Source organism: Embiotoca jacksoni, unplaced genomic scaffold (genome assembly GCF_022577435.1).
Source record: "Embiotoca jacksoni isolate LCO1_2020_lvr unplaced genomic scaffold, fEmbJac1.0.p SCAF_3, whole genome shotgun sequence".
NCBI lineage: Eukaryota > Metazoa > Chordata > Actinopteri > Embiotocidae > Embiotoca > Embiotoca jacksoni.
In genome coordinates, this window is record NW_027185381.1 from 18669686 (window position 1) to 18697478 (window position 27793).

General features: G+C 40.8%; 3 protein-coding genes across 3 annotated transcripts; 1 reads left to right on the forward strand and 2 right to left on the reverse strand.

Moving 5' to 3' along the window:
* Positions 1-4976: 4976 nt before the first annotated feature.
* Positions 4977-13443, reverse strand: rhcgb (Rh family, C glycoprotein b). The gene is made up of 11 exons (XM_069163284.1): positions 13152-13443; positions 10188-10377; positions 9490-9640; positions 8866-9013; positions 8583-8749; positions 8271-8408; positions 7772-7908; positions 7505-7629; positions 7256-7329; positions 6784-6851; positions 4977-6094 (listed from the first exon to the last, which is right to left on the reverse strand). Exons 1-11 carry the CDS (start codon positions 13372-13374, stop codon positions 6061-6063), a joined length of 1455 nt encoding a protein of 484 aa, XP_069019385.1. The 5' UTR covers positions 13375-13443; the 3' UTR covers positions 4977-6060.
* Positions 13444-17142: 3699 nt separating this feature from the next.
* On the reverse strand, positions 17143-19171 carry gdpgp1 (GDP-D-glucose phosphorylase 1). The gene is made up of 2 exons (XM_069162737.1): positions 19018-19171; positions 17143-18563 (listed from the first exon to the last, which is right to left on the reverse strand). Exon 2 carries the CDS (start codon positions 18553-18555, stop codon positions 17458-17460), a length of 1098 nt encoding a protein of 365 aa, XP_069018838.1. The 5' UTR covers positions 18556-18563; positions 19018-19171; the 3' UTR covers positions 17143-17457.
* A 645-nt stretch (positions 19172-19816) lies between these two features.
* Positions 19817-27618, forward strand: LOC138206436 (titin-like). The gene is made up of 4 exons (XM_069163149.1): positions 19817-19933; positions 20393-20507; positions 20867-27115; positions 27283-27618. Exons 1-4 carry the CDS (start codon positions 19913-19915, stop codon positions 27315-27317), a joined length of 6420 nt encoding a protein of 2139 aa, XP_069019250.1. The 5' UTR covers positions 19817-19912; the 3' UTR covers positions 27318-27618.
* Positions 27619-27793: the final 175 nt, after the last annotated feature.

The following is a 27793-nucleotide window of genomic DNA, read 5'->3' on the forward strand; positions in this document are numbered from 1 at the left end:
TCTGAATTTGATTTAAATAACTGTTTGAGGCCCAAATCCAATTTCAAAAGAAAATACAAATTTGAGAAAAGTCAAAAAACAAAATATAACATGAAGCAGAACTTGTTTTATCTCCTTAAATCACATCTTGATCCCACAGATTTATTTTGTGACTCTTTGAGGGTCCAACCCCTCGATATGCAAACACACTGGGGACTAAATTAGCTACTGTAGGCCTACATAAAATGCTGCTTTATACATTGATGCACCAGAATTAAAAATCTCATATTGCCATTTTCTGTAGGAGATTAAACTTTTGATGTCTTGTATCTTTGCAAAACGTGTACTTTCACTTAGTGACACCCTCTAGCTGTCTGGATCTGATATGTTCAATTAAATGCTTAAAATTACACTGACATCCCTTTTTTCCTCATTGAAAAAAAAAACAAAATTCATTGAAAATGTAAATATTTTGCATTTGAAAGGTTTGTCTATGGCCAGGTTTCAGGAGGGCTTATGTGCTGTGGCAGTAGTGCAGGGTGCAAAGTTTATAGTGAGGCTATAGGTGGTGTGAAACCTAAGTCTCATAGGAAAATATGGACATAAGATAGGCTACTTCACTATGAAGTCAAGTCTCAGCGTGTGCAGAGTAGTTTTGGTTTCCAGATAACAGCTGCGCTCCTAACGGTACCATGATAAGCTTTCAGAGTGGTGTTTAATTTAAGATAATTCAAAGTGAGCTCATACAGTTTCATTCATAAAATTCATGGACACACTTCTGAGGTTCAAACATTCAATAAGCAAAATATATTTTCAACTAGAAAGGGGCTTTAAGCGGGACTTTAAAAAGCATTTTATTTTACCTTTCTATTCTGTCTTTTACCTCAGCAGCACCTCCAGTCAAAGACACGAGCACAGTAGATTATTACAGGGTGATTGAACATCATTGTGCAGAAGCAGCTCCCTCTGCAGGTATGAAACCGTTACATTTTATTTTTTTATTTTTTATAGTGCCAGGCAGATATGCCTCCAAACCCCCCCCTGTTCAACCTGCCATCCGAGAAACCTACCACACACACACACACACACACACACACACACACACACACACACACACACACACTTATCCAGACACACACATTCACGGTCACAGTCATAAGGCCCCCCAGACCTCCCGGGTGATCCGCAGTGGAGCGTGTAGCCACCTGTCAATCACCGGATCCCGGCCGCCTTAAGAGAGACATTTCGTCTGGGACAACGGCAGCCCGTCCCTCCCCATACATTCTGCCTCCCCTGGCAACCATCGCCGGATGACTGAGAGGCTTTGTCCCCTCACAACGGGAGTCCACCATTGAACCCAGAAGCCCGTAGCAACCAGAATTAGAGGGTGCCAGAAAGGGCTCTTTTTCTGTGAAACGGGGGTGAAAGCTCTGTTCTTGTCCCCACGTCTGGGATTCATATCACGGGCATGAATGGCGTACCCTCCTCCTTTTAAATGCTGGTGTAACGGAGCGTATGAAGGGGCTAGCGGCGAGCGGATAGGATCATGGTTAATCTGCTGTTCCTCTCCGCTGTGGTCCGATAGGGACACTTAAGCAGCCTCTGTGGCGTGGGGAGGCCTGGAGGTACCTGCGGCGGCCGGAGCTGGGAGGTTCACCACCAGGTCTGCGAACACTGATGGAAGAAGTACTTACACCCTTTACTTAAGTAAAAGTAGCAATACTACAGTGTAAAAAAATACTCTGTGTAAAAGTCCTGCATTCAAAATCCAACTTAAATTACAGTATTCCATTAAATACTGCAGCTGGAGTTACTTTTATTGACTTTACATGACATAACATTTATATTTCGTAGCCTATCTGAATCTGCAAAAATAACTAGTAACTAAAGCTTTAAAAAATAAATGAAGTACGAAGTACAATATTTACCTACAAAATGCAGTGGAGTAGAAGTATAGCATTAAGGAGATACTAAACCAAAGTACCAGAACGAAACAAATGTACAGTGTACTTGGGGGAATGTAGGCTTACTTACTTTCCACCACTGTGATCAGCACTGGAACAAGTACTGACATCATGAACTTAAATCATCAACAATATAAAAATACTCACCAAGTAAAAGTCCAGAATTTCTCCTTAGGTAAATCTGAAAAATGCAATTAACCTTTAAAAGTTTAAGTTCTGTTTCTGCAGAAAAATGTGTAAGTGTAGGTATGAAGGTGAAGGTTATAAAGCCATGTGGTGAAGTATCAGTTCAGTGGTCCCCAATTTAAAGGGTACTGAAAGTATCAATGCCACTTTGTAGAAATATACATTTCAAGATGAAGTCCTGCATTCAAAATGTTAATAATATATGTTATCATCATAATTACTAATGATCAAAAATAGTAGTCTATCTATAATTGAGATATGTTTCATTACTGTTTTATTATTATTAATGTAGGAGGATTTCAGCGCTGCACAACACTGCTGCAGCTGGTGAAAGATTTTCCCCAGCTTAATATATGGCTGTACAATGTTATGTTGCCTGAGCTGATTGGCCTTTTTGCATGAAAAACCTGTAATGAAACCACTAACCATAATTTTTAAATGAATGCGGTGTTTCAGAATATCAATAATTTCTGCTGAAATGTAGTGAACAAATATAAAGTAGCTTAAACTTGGATCCCTCGAGTAAAGTAAAGTAAAGGGTCATTGGAAGCTGCTAAAAAATTGTATGCATGTCTTCACATTTATTGCAACTTGTTACTAAGGACATTGAATAATCGTGGCTCTTTGGGCCTTAGAAAATATATTTAAATGGGAGGATCTGAGAGGTTTAGAGGGGAAATGAAGCTGGTGGAACCTGTAACAACCCAAACTGTCGACATGTGGCGCATGGAAACTTTGTATCTGTGTGTTTGTAGTGGCTACAAATCAAAATAATTTGTAGCCACTACTATCTAAAAGTACCATATATTAAAACCTTATTGCATATGTAAAATCTAAATATATCTGTCCAATAAATGCAATAAAAAGTACAGTGTTTCTGTCTGAGATGCAATGGAATATAAAGTAGCAGAAAATACCTCAGGACTGATGGTGGGAAATGTTTGCTTTATGGTTTGGTTTATGGATTAGCCATCACAAAGACAGTCCAGGGCTTAATGGTCAGAGACGTTTTGAAACTCCTGCTGAGGAATCACCTTTAGGGGACACTGAAGCTGCACAAGACGTGAGCAGATTAAGTATAGAGAGGAAAGAGGAAAGGGCTTGAATAGTTTATGAACAGTTTTATGGACTTGTGGTTGCTTTCAAAAGGGATTTTACTGCTCTCTTTACAACAGAGAGAACATAGAGCCCTGAATACTACTCTAACCACTGTAGATCTTCGTAACTGTAAAGGGGATTCAGCCAGGTTTTACTGCACAGTGACCGACACGTATCTATAAACTGAAACAATCACATGAACATGTTGGCAGACTGCGCTTAAAAATAATAGAACAAATGCCAGAGAGCCACAACCAAGTGCTCCATCGTGACCTCCCACGTTCTATTTACCCTGTAGTGTTCTGTGCATTTTACATTGCCAATGTGTAGAAGATTACAAACTAATCTGAACCTACAAACAACATCGCTGGCATGCAGAGAAAACATGCTTTTCCTGGTATGTTCTTTATCATTAATGAGCGTTGCTGCGGCCCCCTGTATGGGAGTATGTTTTGTGCAGCTCCCATTCTAAGCTCCCATCCTGCACCCTCGTTCCCACCCTCGACCTGTCAATCAAAGATCATGATTGAGCCCGGCTGGCAGGCAGTCAGTCATCAGTAAAGAAAGTGAGGCCTCATTCTGTGTCCGGACCTCCCCCCCTTTTCATGCCCCCTTGCGTCCTCAAGTTTTTCCATCTCACCTTCTCTGTGGCCTCTCAGTCCCTTTTTCCTCCCCTTCTGTCCCTGTACAGTGTCCCCCTTGTGGAAGTCACATCTGTGCCCAGTGTCTGTCCAGAGGAAGGTAGACTTCTTTAAACATGGACATAAGGCCAGGTTACCTCAACCTCAGAGCAGAAGGCCTGGTATCATTTAAAAATAAGTCTGATTTAGTTTTAACAGGCCTTTGCATTTGTCCTTTAAGTGGCTGATGAATAAACATGAGTAAAGTTGGGGCGGGAACTGCACGGGGTAGCATGAGAGGAGGCCCCGGTTTGTGTGTGTGTGTGTGTGTGTGTGTGTGTGTGTGTATTTGGGGGGGGGTATCGAGGGCAATGGGTGAGCCTTTCTTCCCAGCAGGGCTGCATCTCGTTTAATTGGAGCACTTGTGGCACCATTACCTCCTTTACTCAAACACGTTACTGATGACAAAAGAAAACAGCGCTAAGCCTGCCTTTGTTAGCAAGGAGACGGGATGAGGAGATGGATTCCTCGCTGCAACTCATGTGTGGGAATCATCCACACTCCCACCATGAGCTGCTTCTGCTGCTGCTTGTGACCACAGAGTGATGGACAGAAAGGCTGCTTATCAGAAATAAACTGTGGTGAAACTATATTTAGTATTTGTAGACAAACTGGGCCTCATGTTCTCTATTGGAAGATTGTTTCTGTCAGAACAAATCTGGCACTGCACATTTCTACCCATAAATGTGCAAACGAATGCACTTATATTGAGTGAATGACTTCACAGGAATTCTCCTGACCAATCAATTTAAAATGATTGACTCCGGCATACGAGTTCAGCCCTGTGAGGGACTTTGCTCTTTTGCTACACTTTGACCCAAGGTGACGATGATAAGGCTGGTGTCTTGTTTTTGGTCACCACAGTGTCCCCAGAGAGCAATAAGGGTGTGACCTTTAGCCTCAGTCCGACCCCGCTCAAGAGGGGACGCTGAGGGGCTCTTCAATGAGGGAAATACATGACCTCTCTGGCTTTTTAATCAGTAAATCTATAATTATTTAATCCATTGTTTAATGCAAAATTTTATTTTAAAGTGGTTAAATTACAAAAAAAATAAAAAATATTGTAGAGATGTAGGTATAACACATTATGTCATTGCAATAGTTTATTAATAATTCTTCATTAATTTTCAAAATGACCTTACAATTAACAGACTTTTAAAACAGTATGACGAGTATAGTACTGTGTATAATTTCTAAATGTACAAATATCAGCTTTTGAAAATATCATTAATTTTCAGATCAATAAGTCTTGTAACACATTATAAGCAGGTATGTGTTAATTAATGTATTCATCAATAACTATAATTCCTGATGACCCAGAAGTGAAAAATGTTCTGCTGGACTACACTTAGTGTCTTAAAAATCATTTACTAAGTGCTCATATGTTTCTAATAAACAAGAAGTGTTAAGGTAAGGTGTTACCAAATATTCTTTGTCACAGCATAACTTAGTTCAAAACAAATATCACAGCTTTTATGTTTTAAAATTCATAATCAGTAACCTGATAAATAACTCTCATTGTCAAAATTCTCCATGACGACACCCAAAAATGATTCACGTTCTGTTTTAATGCAGCTATGCAAATAAACACAGAACAGAAGAAGCTAAATCTGCCTGGAAGTCTGTGTATTCTCTTCAGATTTTTTACCTGCAACTAGTTTCGTCACTCAGACTGAAACAATTTAGATGAGAAGAACAAAGAGGTGAACTCTCCAGTGGAAAATCGTACAAGTGTAACTCAACGTTTGAAGCAAATGTGCCTTTAAATAGTGTTTTGTGTAAATTTGACTCTGAATTTATACATGAGCCAAAACAATCCAAGATAATGCTATTTAATAGAATATTTGACTGAATAGGAATTGATTTAAACGTATAATAAATGAAAGATCTTATTCAGCTGGCAGATACACATTTAAAAAAAAAACTAATTTAAACAAACTAAGCCAATCAAGATTTTAAATGCAGTTATAAACTGACAATTACCAAAGTATTAATTGATATATCAATATTTCACATCATATTATACTGTATTAAAAAGAGCTGGTGTTGACTGGTGTTAATTGTATCAAATTAATATTTCAGTCCAGCGGGAGAATTAAAGAAAGGAAAAAAGTGCCATGCAGGCAGGAATCCATCAGGATCGAGGCCTAGCATCAGTTCTGCTCCATGGTGAAATTTGACACCGCTCTGGGGAAAGAAATACATCACGTGTGAAAAACAATGACACTTCAGAGAACACGTAGCTCATTGTATATATGTAAATATCATCACATCAAATCATATCTTTAAATAAAGTGTGGTGGCTTTCATTTGTGACTTGTCCTGTAGATGTTCCTGTGCTCATTATGAAACAGGCTGGATTACACTGAAATTAAAATTCAATCATTAAAATATTATCTGATTGGAAAGCTCTGCTCATGTTTTCTAGTAGTATCATTTTTATTTCCACTGTAAACATGACTGCTGTTGCATAACCTCAAGGTCACTTCGAGGAGACAAATATGTGGAGCTGTGCTGTGAAAAACACCCATCAACAAACAGCTCAGGTGAGCTTCACTTGGAAGCACAGGATCTGCGTCAGCGCTTCATAATCTTGCCCATGCTGAGCGGTTGGGACAGTCTGTGTGTCTCTGTGGTGTCATGCTGTCTACAACCAAAAATATTAAAAAAAAAAAACAAAGATATTACCAACAAAAGGCAGGAAGCACAATGAGCCACATTCAGTCCCTCACGTTGGGCTCTGCTGCCCCCAAGAGGACAGTGATTGCAACATATTTTCTCAACAACAAAGGTAGCGGCTGCACTTTGTTTGCTATGAGAATAGCATATTTCCATGGCCAGAACGATGTTGACAGATAAACGAAACAGATACTTACACATCTTTGTTCTGCATGTGGTTGTTGTACTGCAGGATTGATGGGATGCCCTCGTCATCTTCTGGTAACTGTAGGCAGAATTTAAACACTGTGATGCCAGGGGGAAAACAATACGCATGCAGACTACTATAAACAAAGATTGTTTAATGTCCGAAAATTTGACCAGAAAATTTGACCAGTTTCTTGAGGCGATAGAATGACATTTGATCATTTGGAAATGTAAATAAAAGGGTTGGAAAAAAGCCTCAGGGAAATATGACAAAACAGTGAAATGTTTCCAATGGCAAAGACCAAAATGTGTTTTTTTTCCATTTGTGTATCTCCTAAAAGTCATTTTAAAAACAAAACCATTAAAACTTGTGTATTCTTTGTGATATGTTTTGGTCATTCTGCGCAACTTGGCTGAATTACTGACTGAATTGTGACTTGGTATTACTAATGCTCTATGTAGATTTAAGGATCTGCCTCTCACCTCCCAGTACGGCTCATCATCAAAGCAGTTGTCATCTGCAGGATCTCCCCAGATAGGTAATCTTAAAATAAAACCTTAAAAGAAGAATAAAAAGAAAGTAAAAATCCAGACACAGACAACACACCTATCTGTGTAAACACACCTGTCTTATTCAAACACACTGACATCCCAGTTATTAAAGTACATATTTACAGTTATTCTGTGAAACTGATAGGGGTTTGATAAACCTAACAGTGTCGTGTTACCTACCGACAAGGATGCCTCCGCCTATACCAAAGCAGATAGCCACACAGAGGCCTGCTGCCTGGTGACCGCCCTGCTTTGCAGGTACCATGTTTTCGAAATCATCCTTAAAGTCAAAGGTGTTGATCAGCCTGTAATACAAAAAACATTCTTTTTTTTACAGAACATAAAATACATTTGGTTGCAAGAATACAAATATTACTAATATCAATGATTGACAGGAAAAGCAGCCATGGCCTCTGGCTGCTGGTTTGTAAGCAAAGAAAAACTCACCCTTCCCTGCCATAAACGGACTCTGTTGCAGCTGCGGCAGTAATGGCGCCCACAATACCACCTATGACTCCTGGCATGGCATGGAGGTTGTGGATTCCACATGTGTCCTGGATCTTCAGGTACTTCTCCATGAATGGCTGAAAGAGACAAATGGGGTCACTGAGTTTTGCTTGAGTTTAAGAATACGCAGATTATGACTGACTGTCGACTTCAGAGCAGTAAAAACAGTAGAAGTAACGAGTGGCAGATTTAGGAAAACACCAAAGCCTTTCAACAGTAATCCAACCAAGACAAATATAAACTAAATTGAAACTAAATAAGTAAATGAAAATTGTAAAATATATTTTAGATAAGCACATTTTCATACACTTAAAGTGTTTTGCAATTTCAAAGACACTAGGCCTTTTTGTAGCTCATTACCTGTATTGAATAATGATAACTTAAAACTAAATTGTAGCTTATCTCATAATAGCTTGAGCACAATGGAAGAAGTTCATACAGAGAGGTAGATATATCCAAGTGTGGAGAGGATACCACAGCAAAACCCCACGATAAGAGAGCCATAGGGCATCAGCATGAACTCCGCTGCTGTTCCTACGGCAACGCCTCCAGCAAGTGTGGAGTTCTGAATGTGAACCTGAGAAACAGGTGCAGAAGGAAAACATATCTTGTGTTAATAACAGAGGAAATTGTCTTCAGTATGCAGTTACAACAAATGTTGGAGTTTGCTCAGGTGGGACAAATGTCTGGCAAGTAATTTTGGATAATTTTCTTCTTCCGCATTGCAGCTTTACAAATATACACATTGCACCATGTCTAGTTTTCCATGCTTCTGAAAGAGGCTGGAAACAGCGATAGTAGTGAGGACGGTCGAGGCCAAAGCCAGATAGGTGTTGATGGCGGCTCTGTGCTGCCCGTCTCCGTGATCTGTGATAGCTGAGTTAAAGCTGGGCCAGAACATCCACAGGAAGAGGGTGCCTGTGCAGAAAGCAGGGTGGAGACACCGGTGAAATCAGTGCCTTCAGAATAATGGGAAGTATTGTGAGAGGAAAAGGAAATCTCATCAATCAATAGCAAATCTATGTATGACTCACCAATCATAGCAAAGACGTCTGAGTGGTAGACAGAGCCCTGCAGACGGCTGCTCTGGTCCATGTCCGGCCGATACAGCATCCATGACACGGCAAGACCATAATAACCTCCAAATGTGTGGATCACCATGGAGCCACCAGCATCTCTGGCCTTTAGGAATGAAAATATTGGCATTAGTTGTAATAGCAATGTAAACATTTGTTAAGCTATTAAATATTAATATTAGACTAAAAGATGAAAATCTACTGTGGTGCCAAAAATTCTGATTTATTAATTCATCACATTAAGTTCATCTTCAACATAATCACTATTATTTTGTGTTTCTCCCCATTTTTCATCACTATCTATAACAAGAAGTAGATTCTAAGTTGTTTATACTCCAGATGTGGTGAAACTCCGTAGCGTCATGTCAGTGTCCTACTATGGGATTACAATGATGCTACTAAGTGGTTACTTTAGCAGCTGCAAGGTGCCTTTCATTAAAAAATAATCAAACAGAACAATGTACCCGTCTGACATCCATATATGTCGCAGAATTTATAGGATATCTCTACTGCAAGTCTGAGATTTTGGTTGGCTGTAGCAACATTGTCAGCAAAGTCACGTGATTGATTGTTACAACTTACATGTATGAGATTCAGGATAATATATTCCTCTACAGCAAACAGTGTGACCCCAAACAAAGTCAAAACCATCAGCTGGACTGGACTGACTTTACCCAGCAATGCCCCAAAGGCAATCAAGCAGCTGGCCACACAGAAATCAGCATTGATCAGGCTGAGGAGGTAAAACAGAAAAATTTAGTGAAATAAATCGATACCAGATCATTAGTAATGTGTGCTGATCAAATAGGGGACATTTTTAAATCGTAAACCTTTCCAGGAGTCACTGAACCAAACAGTTACCTAATGTTGAACACTGAACAACTTAAACACTCTTATGTACACAAAGACCTATCAGTGACTTGGCTACACTTCAACAGTATCATCATTTCGCATTAGTGTGAGTTTCTGTTTACTTTCCAAACACAAACACTCACTCGAACGCAACTGGAAATACCTTGGTAACATTGTGTCAGTGATACTGGTGTCTCTGTCTCACTTTTTTCTTCTGCAAACCATGCAGGTGGAAACATAATTCCCAGAGGACACATATTTCCCAGAAGTTAAACCAAAGAACAAAAAGTGACGTCACTTTCTAGTGTTGTGACCTTTTATGAAATATCACTGAGATCCAAGGGTCTGTTGTTGGCTGTATACCATCGTCAAAATGAATAATATGAGAGGATCATTTGAACTCTTAGACAATAAAACTCAACAATTACTTTTCAATTCCAATTTTGATCTTCCCATCAGTGTCCAGTGAGTGGAACCAGCCCTGCATCAACAGTGCCCATTGGAGACCGAAGGCAGCGATGAGGAAGTTGAAACCCACTGCGCCGAAGCTGTACCGCTTAAGAAACGTCATCAGGAAGCCAAATCCGACAAAGATCATCACATGGACATCTTGGAAACCTGTAAGAGAAAGACCAGAGGATGAGGCAGGTGAGAGGGAATGGACCTGTGAAGGGCTAAAGGGACGGCTCAGTGGCTCAATGGTCGTAATATTTTTCCTGAAGTGAAAGAAATACATGGATTTGATCCCAAACACATTTTAGACGATGGTTTAATACCTCTTACTGTCTACAAACATAAAACTATAAGTAAATGTGTTATGGACTGCCTCACTGCCCAGTATCAAATATACATTACAGTCTGTGAGCAAAGGCAGCAAAAGAATGGAAAGTAGAAGCTGAGACAGCTTACAATGTGTCCACATCCAAACAAATTGGAAGCAAATTAAGAAATAAAATAAATACTTTGGAATTTAGAAAAGATTTGTGAAGCAGCCCGACTTTTTTCCCGGTCATGTTAGGATATTAAGTGTTTAAGTTGTTTTTGTCACACTGTACTTTAGTGTAAAATTATTACCCATGCTTGTGTCTCTTTGGAATGGGTGTATGAAACAAAACGAATTGTGTCATAATATCAAATAACAACTACACCCAACAATCTCTTTGTTATTTGCTTACTCGGATACTTGTGGGTATAAGACCTTTTATCTTGTAAATAATAGATTCTTTCTAAATACATACTTATGAATGAATTCACACTCCTGTGGAGAAACTGTATACAGACAGTTTGATTTTACAACAAGACACCACAGTGCAGGTAACATGAGGGCATCTTGGATAATCACATGCACATGACATGACTCAAGGACGTTTCAGTATGTATTTACTGTTCCTTGCTGATTAGACATGGATATGTTGCTATATCAAGATACTTTATACGGGCTCTAATCCTTGACCCGTAAAGGGACAAAAAATATCTCTGAAACAGACATAGCGGTAAAAAAACTGAAGAGGGCACGAATGAAACTCTCATGTAACTGAAGCCTCTGAAGCACAAATAAGACCTGCACCAAATTAGGGACCAACTATTTAATTCAAAATTATGTTTCTTTTGGAAATAAATTCATGGACTTAGAGGCCCATACATACATATACAGGTGTGTGTTTATATGTAAAAAAGCACAAGTAAAACACTGGAAAGAAACAAATATAAATACATTTAAAGGTTCCACTTTTCAACCTTTTCCATGTTGTATTTTCAGTCTTGGTATCCATAAAAATATATTTTTGTGGTTTTAAGTACCAAAAACCATCTCTATATAGTTTTACATCTCATCTCTTAAGCTCTACCAACAACGGGCTGTTTTGTGTCTCTGTCTTTAAGGCACATTTATATCAGTGACACTCACCTCTGATTAGCTGACTGTTTCTGTAAGAGACACATGCCCAGGCCAGCCACGTTTTCTTTTGGCTTGTAGCTTTGCTAGCCCCTCGACAGAATAATCACTCTGTGATTTCTTCAACATAAAAAGTTTGACATTTGGCCTTGCTGAGGGCGGACAATTGACATGAGCTTGAGTTTGTGACATCACAAACTTATGGAAGTCCAAACGGTTCTGTTGCTGAACAGGAGCTGTGTGCATTTCTCTGTGGACTGAGCGTATTGACACTTTCACGGTAGCACCTAGAGCTGCTTTATAATCTAAAAAGAAATGGAAATCTGAATTTATACAATATGGACCCTTCAAATAACTTTAATCACAGACCACATGACTCCATTACAACTGAGTATCTCAATCTGCCAAGAAAGACCATTCGATGGGCTTGAAACCTTCAAAAACTAAAAGTAATTACTGAACAAGCACAAATATAAAGATTTGCTAAAACAGCAAAAACATATTTACAAAAAACATAAATATATCAAGCAACTATTCAAACAGAGGAGTGACAAAGAGCTTGGTCTGCTGTTGAACATTTTAATTTACAGCTACATGTGGAGCAGTTGGCTCTTCTTCGTGAGCCCCCTAATATCTGTGATAACCAGGAAACAACAATATGTGGATACCAGCATTTGGCAGTCCGTATTATTTACAGCATAACACTGGAGCCGCCAGACACGTTTCAGGGACTTTAAAACACAATAGTTTCCATAGACAAATTTGCAACACCCAACCGACTGTGGTTAACACTCGATCACACCCGAGTCAATGCATTTTTTACAGGCAACAAAGGCTTCAGATGGTTTAGACTGTCTTCATGTCAACACTGACAATGGACGCTGTGCTGGAAAACCAGGTACCGTGACTAAAAGATCGGGTCTTATTGGCCTCAGATGCAAACTGTGTCAGGACAGACATTTATCATCTGACATCCAACACCACATCTGAGATGGTTTTATCATAGCCTGACACTGACACTGTGAGTTGCAGGTGTGCTCACAGTACAACCACAACTTTACAATACACTCTCTTTAATCCAAACAAACCACTGCATGACCAAAGTTGTTTTTAATCCAGACAGGGAATTAAATGTGGACCTGTCAGCTATACAGTTCAATTTGAAAAAGTCTCAGGGGAGTCAAACCTCCGGGGAAATATGCACCTGCGGGTGTCAGATCCTTGTCAGCAATGTGGGAATAACACAAAAGGTCAACACAATCTGAGAACTATCATCAACCTGGTAACGCAAAAAGAAATCTTACTACGATAAAAAAAAAGACAATTTACAGCCATATATATATAAAATAATAAGAGACATCTAAATGTTCATAAATATGTATCCTTAAAGCGCTTCGAGACAAAAAAAATTAAGACATCAAAGTGTTTCTTCAGAAATTAGACATTTGTTTAAGAGAAAATTTAAAAAAAAAAGAAGAAAAAAAATGAAGTCACTTACTTGGATATCTGAAGTAGAAGTCATTCTCAATGTCACTTGATATATTTTCAGCTGTTTTGTACTCTATCCAGTGCGCATCTGATTCGTCATTGTATCGAATAAAAACCCCGAACAAGATGATCATGGCTGTTTGCCACACAATGCAAACCGCTGGAAGACTGATGCGAACATTGGTATTCTTTTGACGGTCACACAACTCCCTGAAGCTTTGAACACCACCCATCCTTTCTGTCTAGTTTAGATCTTTAAAAACAACAAAAAAGAGTCTCTAGACAGCTGAATTATTCAGTTGAGCTGCCGTTTGCAAAAGTGAGAGACACTTTCAAGGCCTGAGCATCTTAAGTTCAAGTTCAGGGTCTGCTGTGAGGACACTCCCACAGTCACTCCCTCCACGCTGCACATGGAGTTTACTCAAATTTTCAGTCGAGGACATGTGCTTTAAGGAAGTTTAGATCTTTTGATTCTACTGGAGTGCTTTAATTTGTTATATATTTATACTTTTAACAGTTATAGACACAAACACAAGACCAAAACATCAAATTCTTCTGCTACTCAGGGTGTGTGATCAGAGGAAACATGGTTACATGCCTTACATTCTGATCACACGTGAAAAACAAGATATTTACTGTGACATCTTGCAAACAGACTTTGTTGCTTTGATGCGTCTGCTGAAGTTACACAAGGTTGCAATAAACTAGAGGGATCACTCCCTTTGAAATATTCCCGAAACATCCTCCCTCAACACAAACACGCTTTGCATGTCAGACCAAGAAATACAGTCAAACACGTGAAGCTTTTCTCATCAGCAAATATACAAACAGGCTTCTGTCGGAGGGGTGGGGAGCACTCGCACCTTCTTTGTACAGGAGCAGGTCCTGTGAAGCATTAACTGTAAATAATGCGCACCATGCTGGGCCCCATTAGAAAAAGGTATGACAGGTTTGACTCAGCCAAACATCACAGACAGGTTTCAAGGTTGAGACAAGTGTCCTCTTATTTCTTTTAGTTTTTTTTTTCAAACAAACGTGTCTATATTCTGCACTGCTGTGCAAGCTTATCTCATTATAATCAATTTTATATTTAATTTTAATTGTTCAAAGAACTCAGTATTGCAAGTAGATTAATCAATCTGTATTAATTAAAACTGCATGGTTCTGCCCAATATGAAAATACACAATATACATGATTGGCAGCTGCTGAAGATGTTTGAGCTTAAACTAGATAAAGTAAAGTGGAAATAAAGTTAATTCATCCACAGAGAAGTGTTTTATGCAGGAGAGTGTGATAATATTTAAAGAAACAGCTCAACATTTTGGTACAAACAAATACGCCCATTTGATTTATGAGTTATGACGCATGTGCACATGTGTACAGTGAGTATGCCGCAGGAGCAGCCAGTTAGCTGAATTTAGCCTAAACAAAGGAAACAAAGGTAAACAGCAGTGGTGGAAGTACATTTACTCAAGTAATAGTACAATTGAGGTATTTCCAGTTGACCCCTCTGATTTATCTGCTGTCCCTGTTTATAAAACTGCTCATAAAGTAATTTGAACTAGCTCCACCTGCAGCAGCTACAACAGTCACACTGATGCTTCACTATAAATAAACTACTGTCTTAAATAATAATAATATATCATTTAGAGCGCCCAAACCAGTACTTTTACTTTTATACTTAAACTACATTTGGCTGCTAATACTTTTGTACTTTTACATAAGTGGATTTTTTTTTTCATGCAGGACTTTTACTTGTAATGGAGTATTTTTATATTGCTGTATTTTACTTCAGTACAGGATCTTAATGTACCACCACTGGCAAACAGCTCGCCTGACACCGTCTTGAGAAACCAAAATCCACCAACCAGAATCCTACAGCATGTTAATTTGTTTAATTCCACACAAAACAAAAGTGTAAAAAACAACAGGTTGCCATTTTGTGGCGGGTTATGTTTTAATCTATCATGGCAGTGTGACGTTGAGTAGAAGTGAAGACTCCAGATAACATAAGATGTTGTGAGCTTGAGAGATGTTGATAGGTGGATTTTGTTTCGATTTTTTTTTTCCAGTCTTTACGCTAAACTCAGCAAACTGCCTGTTGGCTCCACCTTCAGGCTCTCATCTAAATGTTGGCAAGAATACAAATAAGTGTACTTCCCAAAATGTCAAACTATTACTCCAAGAACAATCTGAGCAAAAGTGACTCGTCTTTGTAAATGTCTTTGTTCATACAGTATATTTATTTACTGCCTGAAATAAGTAGCATTTCCTGTCTGTCTGATCAAAACTGTCTTGAAGTTTTTATAACCGTCTCACCATGAGGATTTACTGTACCTCCGAGAGCAAACTTTCACCGATTACTTTGGACTAAGTAACACTCACAAAAGAAAAAGAGGGAATGGATACGCATGGATGATGATGATGATCCTGACCAACTTGTCCTGCACTTGTATGTCGTGTTGAGAAAGTCAAATAGACAGGCTTTCAGAAAATACAGCAGGTCATGGGCTTGTTGCTCTTGGACAAAACTGCGATGACAAATCTGCATAAAACAAGTAAGAAAAAACTATGTTAAAAACTTCCAACTCCCAATCGACTGCAAAAGCAATACCGTTGAAAAAAAATAAAAATAAAAAATCATCTCAATGGGAGAAAAGTGAGTATGTCAGCAGCTAAGCATATATATCAATGCACCGGTGTGCACTCACCGATGAGGAACCTCATTAAAATGAGTGAACCGGTATCTACGCTCACTGATCTGACTGCTCAGCTCGGTGCGGCTGCCTTGGTGATGTCACTCTGGCAGATGATGTGCTCTTCAGGGATGATGTGTAGCGCTGATTCGCTTTGATCGGAGCACCGCTGTCGGGCTTGGCAAAGTGAGTTCTGCATCTCTAGATTCAACAGTGATATCAGAGCTTCATAATGCCCAAGCGTTATTTTTTCTCTCTTTAGAATGAGGGGAAATGTGGAGTGGATATTGTGTATGTTTTATTAATGCACCTCACTCTTATGTATCCTGTAAGAGTGAACTATGCTTCACTGTTTGTGATTATTCTCAGCGGATTAGGCCTTTAATCGTGAATCTATGGCCATGCTGTTGTGTCTAATGACTTGTGGCATTGTTAGTAAAGTAGTGGACATGCGGTTGAATCTGACTGATTATGACCTATCGCAGATAGATTTGCATCAGTGTTCTCCGATATATAAAAACACGATGCAGAAAAAGATGCTTGAGGTCATTTACAATCTGTTCTGTTTGTATGTTTATTATTGACAAGTGTTTGATGAGAACATTTTTGTCAATTTATCAATATTTTTTAATTGATATCTACATTTTTTTTCTTTTGCATTGGTATTCGTTAAGCCCGAAAAATACCATACTGGTGAAGTTTGCTTAGAACTGTGACTGTCAAAAGAAAGCACAGATTGTGCACTGCAGCAAACACAGTGATTATGGACACTTGCATTGTTTTTTAGACCTTAAAGTCTTTCTCACATTGTTGTCAGCACTATCTGTAATTTTCAATTTACACAACTGTCCTGTCAAACTCTCCTACTCCTGTGACTATTTCCATTTGCATAGAGAACATCCTGAAAGCAATACGTATTGTGTCCTGTACATTATATTTATTAAAGTAATCTGCCTCCATTAACAGGTGAAATCCACTTTTCTAAACCTCCTGCTCTTCTTGGTGTTGTCCCACTAATTAGGGCTCGACCACATATCAACAGGATTATCATTGTATGGGAAAACTACATGTTCCTTATGTTACTTTGTCAATAGAGATTACATTTAGACCTTCTTCACACAGCAGATATTTGGAATAGTGTAAACACAAATTCTAACAAGTGACATTAATGATTTCTCTGCGCCGACACACCTGAAATGTGTCTTGTGAAAAGGGTCCGTTAATGCATTGACTTGAATCAAAGCCTCAACTGAGAAGTGAAACTCACAAGAACAACAAAAAAAGATACAACCCTCATGTTTTAAGACACAATATTTTTGGCATTTTATTTGATACTAGTTTTGCACAGTCTCAATCAAAAATATAATTAAAATAAATCCAAATATTTGTGATCCCATTTATTGTTTAGTGGAGGCTGTGAAACCTATTCAGCAGGGTAGTTGTGTGCACATCCAGGTGCGGGACAGAAGATTCAGTGAAGTACTTCAAAATAGCCACAATCCAGTGTGAAGATAGTCCCTCTGTTTATTCATTTATGCCACCAAATCGTAGCTTCCAGCGTCGTTGGTTTGCAACTCGAACACAAGATTTAACACGGCACTGCAGATTTTGTCATTACATTATGAACTCATTAAATGATTAGTGAGCTGCTGTTCCAGCCTGTGAAACTCATCATCAGGCAGAAGATACTTCTGTATTATATCGGTGACATCCTTCTCGGTGGTGAGCTCATAGTCCTTCTTGTTCTTAAATGGTAAATGTCCAGCCAGCTCGCAGAGAGCAACGTTGAAGGCAGATTCCTCTTTGGCACCGAAGCAGGATATTCTGGGCCATATAGCAATACGCACGCCTTTTCTTGACCGGCGATCCTTTCCACTCTGTATGCGACCACATGGTGGACTTCCTCTAGTCAAGAACAGGTTGTGAGCAATATTATCGTCCACAAGAAAGTCTGTGACTTGACAGATGGTTCTCGCCACCGTCTCCACCTCCTCCGATTCTGCGTAAAACAAAAAGCCTGCAGGAAATTCCAGCATTTGGTAAAATCCTTTTTCAGGAAGTAAAGGCTTCACTGCCATGGATTCTATGTTGAGGTTGTGGTTTAGGTAATATCCATGAAGGTGTAAGTGATTGACAGATGCAAATGCTCCAAGGCTGTTGAACCCCACACGAAAACCAGGGTTGGAGCTCAGGAGCACAGACTCAATACCAACCTGGATAGCGAAGCGTGTCAAGATCTGTGGGAGACAGCGCGACGGATCCGGAACAAAAACACAATGTCCAAACTCCAGAGGGCTAACATTGACTAATACAACCATCCTGCACGGTCGACACAGCTGTCCATTGTCAGGCAAAGCCGTACCTCCCTCTGTCCCCTTCATCATCTCAAATATGATTTCATCTGGATTGATTTTGTTGAAATTAAACTGGTCGGCATTGAACTCCTGCTGAATGCTCAGTATCTCCTGAGGTTTTCTTCTCTCCAGTCCTCTTTGAACATTCAGCTGAGCCACATAGCCACGCGGGCCCGGCAGGATACGAGTTTGCAAGTCACCCAGATGGTAGCGGAAGAGACCCCTGTCCATCCTGTCTGTCCAGCCGGCTTGGATGGCGGCGTCAAACTTTGCTGGCGGCGTTGCCATCGCGGGACAGTTTCCATCGCTCAGACTCGTATCAGCGACAAAGTCCTGGTGGCTGTACACAAACTGGAGGGTCATGGCTGGATCTGTTTAGTGAAACAGGAAGGCATGAGATGTGACAATGGAGCTCAGTTAGGTGTCATCCTGCTGAATCGTCAGATACAGAGTCTGGTCACATGTGGAGACTCTGAACATGAACTACTCTGTCCTCAATTTCATTGATAAACTGTTTAGTTGTTTATTTATTATCAGTAAAAAAAAAAAAAAAAAAAACTGAGGCTGGACATTTGAACTTGATTTCTCAGTTTGGTATGAATCAATTAACAGACAAGTTGCCAGACAGTTCAATGACAGCTCTGAAATCGAGGTCGCACTGGTGGAAGAAAACACGTCCTGCCTTTATAGTAACAAACATTTGAACATGAGAAATGAACCGGCCACTATACATTTCACACGAAGCAAACAGCTTCAACGGACCTACACTATAAAGGCTGATCATGACGGAAGCATTATGTTGATTCAAATTTATCGTGTCCTCACCTCAACTTTATTTTGACACCGCGTCAACGTCAGCATCTGGAAACCCACAGCAGATTAAAGGCACAGCTGCTTGTATCCATATGTCTGTTTTAAATACAGTCAATGGTATTTCTACAATCACCGGCCGGTTAGGCTAACTTCTTTGGCCACACGTGCGCTTCTTCGTTGGTGTTTATTTATGTATTTCCGGTTTATTTTATTTTTCAAAATAAAAGTTTCTGCAAACGCATGTATTTGCATAATATTTTTGTCAAACGCATTTTATGGAACATATGAACATTCATATAGTTGCATTTTAATGTGTTTTTACGAAAAAAAAAAAATATTAGTTTGGTACAACGATTAATGTTACATCCTGTAGGCTACATATTCCGTAAGGCAGATCCCTGTAGATTTCATGAATTTATTTTTAATAAAAGTTGATATAAAATATTTTGTATCCCTGACTCACCACTGTTATTGTATGGCGCATTCAGGACAGCTGTTTCTCACTTAATGTGTGCGTTTGTGTATGTGTTCATTGGAGGGTGGGTACCCTTAGACCCTTCAAACACGCACAGACACATGTATTTATCTAAATTGTGAAGTGATATGGTGAACCCTCTTGTCACAGGAATAGCAGGTGCACAATATTTAACTGTTGAGCAACTTTCCAGTTTTTCCGAGCTGACCCATGTTGTCTAACCTAATTTTGAAAGTATGAGCAGCTGGCCAATCCGGCCCCATGCTTATTTTAGTCACTGCATGCTTCAGGAGATAAAGTAGGCAGTGATTGGCAGAGCAGTGTCTGTCAGCATTAGGGTTTTGGGACACACCACACTCGGTGGATCTTAGCTAACCAACTGAGCAAGCTGAAGTTTGAGTTCACATTTATTTCTCCTGTTTAAGTTTGAGGATGGAAGCAAGCAAAAATGAGGTAAGTACAACTATATTTGAAAACCAAAAACTTTAAAGTAAGGTATTGTATTATCACAGAAAGAGTTAAGGAAATCCTAGAAATTGCTTTTTGTTGAACTGTTTTCTTTTTTGTATTTTACCAAAGTAAACTGTTTATTGAGAGTATTAAGCGTTAGATAATAATAGAATTTCATCTGTTTGGCAGAGCAGATGGCAGTCTGGTCCACCATGACTCAGTTATTTTTAACACCATCAAGAGTTTCTGTTACTACACTAACCCATTACACTCACTAAGATGGCCTACAAACTTGTTTAACGGCTTTGTATAACAAATTTTAATGTGGACAAAAAGCTACATCTAAATAACCAAACAACATAAGGGTCTTTGAAAAAAGGGTCAAATATTTTTGCCCTGTTTCAAAGATTGCCTGTCTGTTCCTTCACTCTCTGACAGTTTTTTTACCATTGTCTCTTGTAGGTGGGAGGAAAAGCAGAAGATAAAGCTCCCTCTCTAAATATAAACATGACACAGGATACTGATGCAGAGCTCACAGCTGAGGGTTCCCAGTCATCCTCCACGCTCATTGTCCAAGGTATGTCATGCATTCATCCCACATTGATAACATACTGTATATTCAAACTTTGCTTTAAATCGAGATGCAAACATGTTTTAAAAAAGTTATTACAAATAGTGTCAAAATATTATAAACAAATCCACAGAATTATATTGCTATGACCTACTTGATATACGGCATGCCAGATTTTTTTCTGAGGCCAAATTGTCTGAATACACAATAACTGAATGCAAACAAACTTAAAAATTTGTCCATAATTCAATATGTATTCACCAAAGAGAATCCATGTTTACTTGAATATATGCCATGTGAGTCTCTCTACACAGTGATTCTATTAAATGCTACGTCTACTGCATGCTTGTTTCTCCTCACATCAGGTCGACCCGCTACTTCAGCAGAGAACATCCAATCCACCCCTGTGACAGATAAGGAAACCGCTGTTAAGCCAAATCTCCAGATAACTTTTAGCACATTCACTGTGAAGAACGGTGACAATCTAAAAGTGGAGATCCCAGTGTTTGGGCAACCAGTTCCAAAGATTGAGTGGAAAAAAGATGGTCAGCCGGTTAAAGAAACGTCGAGGCTAGAGGTTTTAAGTACAGCATCATTAACAGTCTTTCATATCAGACACGCTGCCAGGGAGCACTCTGGTCAATACTCTATCACAGCAGGCAACAGTGCTGGAAAATATACAGGAGAAATCAGCGTGGTTGTTCTTGAAAAGCCAGACCCACCCACAGGGCCGGTGAGGATTGATGAGGTCAGTTCTGACTATGTAACCATCTCATGGGAGCCACCTGAATACACTGGAGGCTGTCAGCTCGACAACTATGTGGTGGAGAAACGGGAAAATACAAGTACAGAGTGGCAGACTGTGTCAGCAACAACAGTAAGAACCACAATCAAAGTTACCAAGCTGAAGACAGGAAGTGAATACCAGTTCAGAGTGTTTGCAGAAAATAGGTATGGAAAAAGTACTGCAATCACCTCTCCTATCGTAACGGCACAGTATCCATTTAGTGTGCCTGCTGCTCCTGGCACCCCATTTGTGTCAACTGTGACAAAGTACAGCATGGTGGTTGAATGGGAGCCTCCTGTCAGAGATGGCGGCAGCCCCATCATCGGCTATCACCTTGAACGTAAAGAGAAGAACAGCATTTTATGGACCAAGTTAAACAAATTTATCATGACTGACGCTCGCTTCAAAACAAGTGGACTGGAGGAGGGCATTGAGTATGAATTCAGAGTCTTTGTTGAAAATATTGCTGGACTCAGCCCATCTAGCAGGATATCTGAATGCTATGTGGCAAGAGACCCCTGTGATCCACCTGGTAAACCTGAAGCTATTGTCATTACGAGAGAAAATGTCACACTTCAGTGGGCGAAACCCAAGTATGACGGTGGAAGCACCATCACAGGGTATGTTGTGGAAAAGAAGGAACTCCCAGATGGCAGATGGGCAAAGGCAAACTTCACCAATGTCATTGAGAATGTGTTCACAGTCACAGGTCTGACAGAAGGTCAAAGTTATGAGTTTAGAGTAACTGCTAAGAATGGCGCCGGTGTTTGGAGCAAACCTTCAGAAAGTGTGACCATCATTGTGCAGGATGTCATTGAAGGGCCCTCTGCATTCATTGATCCTAAGTTCAAGAGCACTACTGTTGTGCAGGCTGGAGAGACATTCGTTATTGAAGCTGATTACTTTGGGAAGCCTCTTCCTGAAGTATCGTGGCTGAAAGATGGAAGAGAAATTGACAAAGTTACACCGAGAATGGAGCTCAAAAACACCCTCACCCATACAACTTTGACTGTGAGGGACTCCACACGAGTGGACGGAGGACACTATATCTTGAGCCTCACAAATATTGGTGGAACTACATCTATTCCAGTTAATGTGAAGGTCCTGGATAGACCTGGTCCTCTTGAGGAACCTCTAAAAGTGAAAGTTGTCACTGCAGAGAAATGTAATCTTCATTGGAGCCCCCCTTTAAATGATGGCGGTGCCTCTGTTTCCCACTTCATCATTGAAAAAAGGGAGACCAGCCGTGTTACATGGACAGGGGTCGAATCTCATGTTGAAGCTGTCAGCTACAAAGTGACAAAACTGGTACCCGGCAAAGAATATATATTCAGAGTGGCTGCCGTGAACAAATTTGGTGTTGGTGAATTTCTGGAATCAGACCCCTTCATTGCGCAAAATCCTTTTACAACACCCAGTGCACCTTCTGCACCTACAGCCAGCGCTGTGACTGGTGACTCTGTAGTGCTAACATGGGAAAGGCCTGAGACTGATGGAGGCTCAGAGATTGATGGCTTCATCTTGGAGAAACGGGACAAAGATGGTGTCAGGTGGACTAAATGCAACAAGAGAAGACTAAATGACTTGCGTTTCCGATGTACGGGACTCACAGAAGGACATTACTATCAGTTCAGAGTACTTGCAGAAAATGCTGCTGGCGTGGGTGCACCCAGTGAGCCAAGTGAGTATATAAAAGCATGTGAAGCTACTTACCCACCTGGTCCACCCACCAACCCCAAAGTGACAGACTACTCTAGCACTAGTGTGTCTCTGACCTGGTCAAAGCCCATCTATGATGGCGGAGCAGCCATCAGTGGATTTGTGGTTGAGATGAAAGAAGCCGCAGACGATGAATGGATTACATGCACACCAAGCATTGGTGTTAAGGACACAAACTACACGGTGAAAAGACTACGAGAAAATGCAGAGTATAACTTTCGTATACATGCAATGAATGCTGCGGGAGTAGGCGAGCATGTGGACCTACCTGGGTCTGTGGTAGCAGCTGAAAAACTAGAGGCGCCAGAGATTGAGCTGGACACTGCCTTGAGGAAAATTGTCAACGTTCGATCCTGTTCCACATTACACCTCTTTGTCACCATCAGAGGAAGACCAGAGCCTGAGGTTAAATGGTCAAAGGAAGGTGGTGCACTAAGTGAGCGCGCTCAGATCGAGGTAACAAGCTCCTACACTGTGTTACTGATCGAGAACGTCAATAGAAACGACACTGGAAAGTATGTGTTGATGGCTGAGAACTGCAGTGGCTCCAAATCAGCATTCATTAACGTCAGAGTGTTGGACTCTCCAAGTGCACCAACAAACTTGGAGATAAAGGATGTAAAGCGAGACTCTGTGTCCATCTCCTGGGAGGCACCCGTCATTGACGGCGGAGCAAAGATTTCACACTACATTGTAGAAAAGCGAGAGGAAGCCAGGAAGGCATTTACAAGCGTCTGTAGTAACTGTGTGAGGAATTCATATAAGATTGACAATCTACAGGAAGGATGCTTCTACTATTTTCGTGTGCTGGCGGTGAATGACTTTGGCAGTGGACTGCCAACAGAGACCGCTGAGGCTGTTAAAGTGTCTGAGGTGCCTCTGCCCCCTGGCAAAATCACTCTTATCGATGTCACTTGCAATGGTGCAAGACTCTCTTGGGAGAAGCCTGATCATGACGGAGGAAGCAAAATCACATGTTACTTTGTAGAAATGCAAGCTAAGGGAGATGACACGTGGATAATGTGCTCAGAGAGTAAAGCACTAGAAGTGACTATCAATGGGCTGACTAAAGGAAAGGAATATTTCTTTAGAGTGAGTGCAGTGAATGAAAAGGGAAAGAGTGAACCAAAGTCCCTGTTGGCACCAGTTGTAGTTAAGGATACGAGTGCTGAACCTGTTATTAATCTGCTGTCCAACACATTCAGCGTGAAGGCGGGAAATGACCTAAAGATTGATGTCCCATTCAAGGCTGTCCCTCCACCAACAGCAGCCTGGAAAAAAGAGGGCAGCGTGCTGAAAGAGACAAGCCGGGTAAATGTGTACACATCTGACACAACATCTCAGATCATTATCAAGGATGCAACCAGGATAGATGTCGGTGTGTATGAGGTGACCCTGACCAACTCTGTTGGAACCACATCTGCTGAAATCTTTGTTAATGTTTTTGAAAGACCTGGACCAGCTACTGACCTCAGTTTGGATGAGGTGAGTGCTGACTTTGTGTCTCTGTCATGGCAGCCCCCACATTACACTGGCGGATGTCAAATCAGTAATTATGTCGTGGAGAAAAGAGAGACAGGCAGCACAATATGGCAGACGGTGTCAGCTACAGTTGCAAGAATATCAATCAAAATTTCCCGTCTGACACAAGGCACTGAATATCAGTTTCGTATCGCTGCAGAGAATCGCTATGGAAAGAGCCACTTTGTGGAGTCAGAACCTGTTGTTGCCCAGTATCCCTTCAAGCCACCGGGCTCACCAACCAATCTTCATGTTGTGCAGGCCTCAAAGTCTGTAATGGTCATCGCTTGGTGCAAACCAGACAGTGATGGTGGCAGCCCTATTGTGGGTTATCATATTGAATGTAAAGATCAAAGCAGTATTCTGTGGACAAAGTTAAACAGAGGACCTGTGACTGAGAATCAATACAAGGTAACAAGTGTAGAGGAAGGTCTGATATATGAGTTTCGGGTCTGTGCTGAGAACATGGCAGGTATTGGACCCTGCAGCAAGGCATCTGAGCCTGTAGCAGCAAGAGACCAATGTGATCCCCCTGGCAACCTCACCGTCACCAATATAACTAACACTTCAGTTTCGCTCTCATGGGACAAACCAGAATATGACGGTGGGGCGAAAATAACAAGTTACATTGTCGAGCGCAGAGAACTGCCAGATAGTTGCTGGCTTAAGTGCAACTTCACAAACTTACAGGACACCTTCTTGGAAGTGACCGGCCTCACAGAAGGTGAACAATATGATTTTCGTGTTATTGCAAAGAACGCAGCTGAGCTCTTCAGTGCACCCTCTGAAACCACCGGACCGGTTACGGTACAGCATGATGTGGAGCCACCCAAAATTGTCATGGATGACAAATTTAGACAGGTGGTGGTTGTCAAAGCGGGAGACCTCCTGAGAGTAGATGCTGACATCTCCGGCCGTCCTAACCCAACAGTGTTTTGGTTGAAGAATGGTAGAAATATTGGCACCAAGGGGAGGGTTGAGATAACTGCAACAAAGATGCACACCGCTCTACTTATCCGAGAGAGTGTAAGAAAAGACTCTGGACAATACACTCTGACCCTGCAGAATACATGTGGCACCACCTCTAAGATTGTCACCTGCAAAGTGCTGGACAGGCCGGGTCCGCCTGCTGGACCTCTGGAAGTGTCTGGACTCTCGGCAGAAAAATGCATGCTGTCATGGGGACCCCCTCATGAGACTGGCGGTGCGGAGATCATGTACTACATTGTCGAGAAGTGTGAAACCAGCCGTGTTGCCTGGACCCTTGTGTATGGTGACATGATGGCAACTACTTGCAAGATAGCCAAGCTGCTCAAAGGAAATGAATACTTGTTTAGAGTGAAAGCAGTGAACAAATATGGGGAGGGTGAGACGTTGGAAAGTGAGCCCATCAAGGCCATGGATCCCTTTACTATCCCGTCTGCTCCAACGGATGTTGAGGTCACAAGTGCAACCAGTGAAGTTATGACAATCTGCTGGAAGAGGCCTGAATCCGATGGAGGTAGCCGTATCAGTGGTTACATTATAGAGAAAAGGGAGAAGCAGGGTGTCCGCTGGGTCAGGGTCAATAAGAAACCAGTCTATGACCTGCGAGTCAAAGCTTCCTGCCTTCATGAGGGATGCGAGTATGAATTCAGAGTGTTTGCTGAGAACACTGCTGGTTTAAGTGAGCCCAGCCTCCCATGCTCACTCACCCTGGCAGAGGATCCAAAGTTTCTACCCTCCCCTCCAGCAAAGCCCACCGTAGTTGATTCATCCAAGTCCTCCATCACTCTGTCATGGAACAAGCCGATGTTTGATGGCGGAGCAGCAGTCACAGGGTACAAAGTCGAATTCAGGAAATCAACAGAAGAAGACTGGTCCGTTGGTGTTCACAACACAGATAAGACAGAGTTTACAGTAACTGGACTCACAACGGAGGCAGAATATATTTTTATTATCAGATCCATAAATAAGATTGGCGTCAGTGATCCCAGTCCTGAAACAGATCCTGAATTGGCCATGGAGAGAGAAGAGGAGCCGAGGTTTGACATCAGCCCTGAGATGAGGAAGACCTTGCTTGTTAAAGACAGCAGCTCTTTCACTTTAACTGTGCCCTTCACAGGAAAACCTGTTCCCACTGTGACATGGGACAAAGCAGATGTAGATCTGAGAGTCAGAGGAATGATCAACACCACCAACTTTGCCACCTCTATCACAGTGGAACGGGTGACCCGAGATGATTCTGGGAAATATGTAGTCAAACTGCAAAATGTTGCTGGATCTGCCTCTTTGACTCTGAGCGTGAGGGTTTTGGATTCACCTGGTCCACCAACTCACATAACAGTTAAAGATGTGACCAAAAACTCTGCCACGTTTACCTGGGACATCCCCGAGAATGAGGGCGGGGCCCCTGTGACGCACTACCTTGTCGATATACGGGACATAAGCAGAATGGGGTGGACAAGGCTCACAGACAAATGCCGCCGATTGTCCTACAAGGTGTCGGACCTGGAGGAGGGAGGAATCTACTTCTTCAGAGTCACAGGGGAAAACGAGTATGGCATCGGGGTTCCAGCTGAGACCAAGGAGGGAACGAAAATGACAGGTAGAATCTGACAATAAACACATTATAAGAATTGTTATAGCTTACTTAATATGAATCAAAACCCTTGTTAGTGTGATGGGTTTAGTATATTAAGCAAATACAACTTCACCCGCACATTATTGCAAGCTGTTTTAGAAATATAACCTGTTTCTATTTTTCTATTCCAGATACAACAGACTGGGAAACTAACCCAGGAGCTTAGCGTATCTCCTTCCCAGTGCTGAGTCAATAATCCCCTGATCATCTCAGAAGATCTTTGTCTCTGTCTGATCTAAACTTCACTAAGTTTTGTTTTGAGTTGTTAGTTTAACTATAAATATCGGTGAATAAAATAAACATGGTATGGTAGTGAACGCTGTATGATAATATAAGCGACATCTGTTGTTTTGTAGGTATATTATTACTGTTTTAAACTTTTTAAATGTTTGTTAACTTGTAACTTAACTTGCATTGCCTGCTGCTGTTTGAGGTAAAACTACAATAAAGTGAAGATGATGTGAAAAGTTACTTGTTTTACATAACCTGTTCATCAATTTAAACTAAACCAAAACAATGAAAAGCAGAGATAAGTAAATTTACTTTTTTACTGTAATATTTGAGGTAGAATAATGGAGCTCCACTTGAGTATTTCCATTTTGTATGTTTTTTACAATCCTGTAAAGTGACAACATTATTGTA